The following is a 5,675-nucleotide window of genomic DNA, read 5'->3' on the forward strand; positions in this document are numbered from 1 at the left end:
ATTGTATAATTTTAAATTATTATTATATATATATATATATATATATAAATTTTAAAATTATTAAATTTTTAATGGGAGAGATTCAAATTGCACAATTATGATTTTTGAGGGACTATAATTGTTCAATTAAAAATTAAACGACTAAAATTGCACAATTACAATCCTTTAGGGACTAAAATTATCCAATTAAAATCTTAGGGATCAAAATTGCACAATTACAATACTTGAGGGATCAAAAATGTAATTAAGCCAAAATTAAATTAATATTCTTTTTTTTTTTTAATTTCACAAGTTTTTTTATAAATATTTTTAATGAATGTCTTAGTTTCTTATGTTCAAAATTGACAATTTTTTATTTAATTAAATGAATTTCATAATTTTTCAGTCCTTTAATGAAATAAAATATTTTTAATTTTATTATTTTTTTAAAAAGAATTTAACATATTTTCTTTAATTATGCATAATTCTTAAATATAAAAGTTTCATAAATAAAATTTAATATTTTGAGAGGGAACAATTTGTCACAAATTTTTCACAAAATATTTTAACCTATTTGTGACGGAATTTTGAGAGGGAACAATCCGTCACTAAATTTTTTCATTTTAGTGACGAAATTTGTGACGGATTTTTTAGAGACGAAGTTCATTCCGTCACAAAATCCGTCACAAACATTTTTTTTTATTTAGCGATGAAATTTGTGACGGATTTTTAGAGACGAAAATTTTTCCGTCACAAAATCTGTCACAAATTTTTTTTTTTTTTGATTCAGTGACGAAATTTGTGACGGATTTTTAGAGACGGAATATATTCCGTCACAAAAGTCAATAAATTTTAGTCCGTCACAAAACTTAAAATTCTCTCACAAAATGCGTCACTATTAGCGATGCTATTTTTTCCGTCACAAAATTCGTCACAAATATTAATTTTTCTAGTAGTGGTTCCTACCCTTTTCATTTTTATTTTTCTTCTTCTCTCTAGCGCATCTTCTTGCAAGCACCTCCGATTAGCAGCTCTTTCAACTGCTGCCTAATCTCCTCTCCCAACATGCTCAAGAATCGAGAGCTGCCCAGGGACTGCCGGAGGGAGCTTGCTTATAAAAAGAAGATAGGCCGGTCAAAACAACGCGCAACGGGCTCTCCGCTCACTATGTAGTGCTTTTCTGTCCTCCGGGGGACTCCACCAACACACACCAAGAGGTTCTTTCTCTCACGTAATTTCGCCCGCCCGTTCCACTTCCGTGCCAGAGGAAATGGGATTCGAACCCAAGATACAATCTTCTTGTATGTCAATTTAGCAAACCAATGCCTTAAGCCACTCAGCCATACCTCCAAGTTGTTGATCGGAATTGGATGTGCGGTTGGTTGCCCGAAGGGCTATCTGATCTGATCAACTGCGTAAGCCGTAGCGCACTAGCGCGCGTACTCTTCCTCTATGAGTGAGACTCCATCCAAATCTGCCACTCGTTGGGCGACGTCGTCTTTTCTATGAACACCCCACCACTGAATGATGAACTTTGCCAGTCTTCGCCTCCAACCTGACCGGGAGAGAACACATAGTCAAGCCAATATTAAATAGACGGCAACTATTATTTAAAAGGATATAATTAACGAGGGTTAAATAGTAAATATTAAAACATTCTTAAAAAATACAAGTTCTGACAAAATTAACACATGTCATCCTTTATGTGGTCCTAGTCACAGAGAGTTTTGGTATCCCCTAAAATAAACTTGCACCAAAGGAAATGCCTTTAAAATTATCCATTTTATTTATTAAATACTAAGTTGCGGAACAAATGCAAACATTAATTCCAATAAAGTACAGAAATAATAATTCATCATCACAAAAAGAAAAAAAAAAAAAAACATTTTCTCTAGGGGACATCATCACTTTACTTTGACTGTGTACACATATACATCTTGGCCTAGTGTCTGCATTGATCTCGCAAACACAAAACCACACTCTTATTTCCAGAACATACACACCTACAGCAAGAGAGGCAGAAAAAAGCATAATTTTATGGCCCCATTTTTATTACAATAAATTAACGTGGGTAGCTAGGTGCATGGGTTCACATGGTCTCGGTCCTGGATCCCTGAACCCTATCATTGGGCGTTGCCGTGAGCTCACTCTCTCTCCCATCCTCCCCGGAAATCTCCTCGAGAGACCTTCCCTTAGTCTCAGTAACCAAGAAAGAGCAACAAAAGCCCAACAAGTTGGTGAACGCCAGAATGATCATGGCCCTCCGAATCTTGTACAAGTCCCCTCCCACCGTCAAGCTCTGAATCCCAAACGTCCCCACCAGCGCCCCGGCCTTCCCCGCGGCGGCGCTCAGCGCATGGCACGTGCTCCTCACGCGCGTCGGAAACAGCTCCGCCGGCAGCACGAAGGTCGTGCTGTTGGGCCCGAAGTTGGCGAAGAAGAACGTCAACCCGTACAAGAGCGCGAACATGTTCTTGTTCTCGTTCTTCAAGTATTCGTACTTCACCCCAATCACGAACATGAAGAACGACATCATGAAGAACCCCACCAACTGGATCTTGTAGCGCCCGATCTTCTCGATGAAGAAGACGGTGAACCAGTATCCCGGGAACGTCCCCAGCAAGGCGATCACGAACATGGCACGTGACGTCTGGAAAACCTCGTCAATGGCGCTCATGTCAACCTCGTGAGCGATGAGACCAATGGCGGGGAAGATATCCTTCTGCGTGAGGTTCTGGCTGTAGAAGGCGATGTCCAGAAGGAACCACGAGCTCATGGTGCCAATCAAGTGACGACCGTGGCGCTGAAAGAACTCGTTGGACAAGAGAGGGTAGTTATTCGCTGCGTTGAAGTCCGCGAGCTTATCCTGCTCCGCTTGGATTTCAATGTCCAAAACCCTAGCCATGTCCGCCGCGGCTTGCTTGGCGTTTCCCTCGATGATGGCAGTGAAACGCCCCGTTTCGGGCATCTTCATCCGCCAGTAGTAGGTCATCATGGCGGGAATGGCGCCAACCATGAGGACCAACCGCCACAGCAGGTCACCCTCCGGTCGCGTCGACAAAACGTGGTTTTCGTTGAAGGTCGGAGCGGAGTAGTAATATTTGAAGATCGCCGAGAATATCATGGAGACCAACCCCGCGAAGATGATTCCCACGCCCTGCATGGCGAACACCGCGGCTATGAACGCGCCACGTGTCCTTTTATTGGCGTACTCCGACATGATGGTGGCGGAGAGCGGGTAGTCGCCGCCGATGCCGAAGCCCAGCCAGAAGCGGAAGAAGCAGAGGGTCCCCATGACGGACTTCGCGGTGGCGCCGAAGGAGAGGCCGGAGCAGATGGCGCAGAGGACCATCAGGATCAGCGTTATGCCGTACACCTTCTTCCGCCCCAGCTTGTCGCCGAGCCACCCGAACACGAGTTGCCCGGTTAGGGTTCCGACGAGGGCCACACCGGTGACGAAGTTGTTCACGTTGGTTGGGAGCTTCCCCGGTTTTCCGGTGCTGGGGTCGAAGTAGTACAAGCGACCCAATAGCTTGGAAACTGCTGAGATGCAGAAAAGGTCGTAGGCGTCGGTGAAGAAGCCCATGCCTGCGATCACTATCGCCGTCACGTGGTACCATTGCGTGCGTGCTGAGTCAAGTGCTTCCAGCACTTCCAACGCCATTGTTACTCACTCACTCTCTGTTTCTTATTGCTTTTTCCCTTGTGTGTGTGGTGGGTTTATATGGTGTTGCTGGCGTTTACTCCTAGGCTTTGGTGTTAATTTGTTCGTGGGGATATTCTCCTTGCTCCTTGCGTTTATCAACTCAGAAGGATATGCTTATTGGGGATGTTAAATAATTCCACCAGCTTTTGGGTATGGGCTTTTGTTTTTTGCTGCTAGCCAGACAAGGGTTAATTAATAGCGAATGGGAAACTACTATGTACTTATTTACAATGCGACGCACACATGTTGGACAAACTACTATGTTATCAGCTTCTTGTTTACAATGTGCCCTTGATAAACACCCAAGAATGCTTCCGATTAATTCGTTTAAAAAATAATTTGTTAACTTAGGGAAGCATTATAAAATGTATAATGCTGTTAACGGTGGGATAAATGTGACGACAAAATACAGACAGGGAAAAATGGTCATAGGGATAATTGTAATATGGTAATAATGATTTTATAGGCGAGTGTGTTTTTTTATTTTAATTATTAATCTTTTTTATAATTTAAAGATTATAATTAATAGTTTTTACTTTTTATTTTAAGAAAATTTTCATTTGAAACATTTTATAAATAGAAGTGATTATTTTTATATGGGGAATCCTAATGTATTCCCACCTATTTTTTAATTGGAGTATGTTAATAATTTACACCAAAATTTTAGGATAAAAAAATCACTCATTTTTTTTATTTGGTTAATTTGTATAAAAGATATTATAGTAATTTAATTTAATTTTAAATAAAAAATATTTTCTCTCTCTTATTAACTTCTTTCTCTAAGTCATTTCTCTCTCTTATTAAATTCATTCTCCAACTCATTTTTCTTTCCTATTAAATTTTTTCTCTAACTTATTTATCTCTCTCCTATTAAATTTCTTCTTTAACTCATTTCTCTCTCATCTCTCATGATGTGTGTCCCCTCTCTCTTTGAACAAATAAAAATTAATTAATAGAAAAAATAAATAAATTAGAGAATGAAATTAATAAGAGGGAGAAAATATTTTATTTTTATTTAAAATTAAATTAAATTACTATAATATCTTTTGTACAAATTAACCAAATAAAAAAAAATGAGTGATTTTTTTGTCCTAAAATTTTGGTGTAGGTTGCTAACATACTCCCACTAAAATATAAGTGGGAGTATATTAGCATTCCCCTATATATATATATATATATACAAGTTCATAGTGGAGTGGGATAAGATTAAATAGATTAACTAATTTTATCTATTTCTAATTTACAACATTTTTTTGAAAACTATAAAGAGAAAAACCTAGAACCATGAAAACTCACAACACTAAAATTAAATTTGGTTTTCAAAAATCTTAAAATTAACCGAAAACTATTCTGAAAAGGAACCTAAAATTCTATTGATCAATATAATTCATAATTAAAAAACATAGTTATTCATATGGGAGAATTTAGGGGGGTGTATTGGTTTAGGATTTCGTAGGATTTTAAAAGACTTTTTTTGAGTAAAAAAGTCCATTGGTATTCAATCAGGATTTTATGTCACTTAAAAACAATCCAGTGGTATTCAATCTGGATTTTTAGGATTTTTTAAAGAGTCCATTAAAATCCACTGGTATTCATTTGAGATTTTTTACAACTTAAAAACAATCCATTGGTATTCAAAAATTTAAGGATTTTAAAGGATTGTTGTGTGAGAGGGATTTTGAAAGACTTTCTAGTGTTATCTATAAATACCAGATTCATAAAACAATCTCATCCAAACCCATCGGATTTTGAAGGATTGTTTGAAATGATTTTTCAAGTGTTTTAAGAATTTTCAAGTGAGTTTTTCATCTTTTTTTTTCTATGCTCTTGTCTTCTCCATTTTTTCTCTACTAATAATACTACACTATTGTTCATTGCTCATATATAATACTATTCTCATACCATTCTCCTATTTTGTGAAACTCTAATATGTAAATGATAGTGTCATTGACTTGTTTTATTTTTTTGTTCGTTCTCTTTAATTGACTTA

General features: G+C 37.7%; 1 protein-coding gene across 1 annotated transcript; it reads right to left on the bottom strand.

Moving 5' to 3' along the window:
* Positions 1 to 1,742: 1,742 nt before the first annotated feature.
* On the bottom strand, positions 1,743 to 4,087 carry LOC109794804 (low affinity inorganic phosphate transporter 4). The gene has a single exon (XM_020354246.3). It carries the CDS (start codon positions 3,641 to 3,643, stop codon positions 2,069 to 2,071), a length of 1,575 nt encoding a protein of 524 aa, XP_020209835.1. The 5' UTR covers positions 3,644 to 4,087; the 3' UTR covers positions 1,743 to 2,068.
* Positions 4,088 to 5,675: the final 1,588 nt, after the last annotated feature.

The sequence above is a fragment of the Cajanus cajan genome, chromosome 9 (assembly GCF_000230855.2).
Source record: "Cajanus cajan strain Asha chromosome 9, NIPB_CcT2T_4, whole genome shotgun sequence".
NCBI classification, from domain to species: Eukaryota; Viridiplantae; Streptophyta; class Magnoliopsida; order Fabales; family Fabaceae; genus Cajanus; species Cajanus cajan.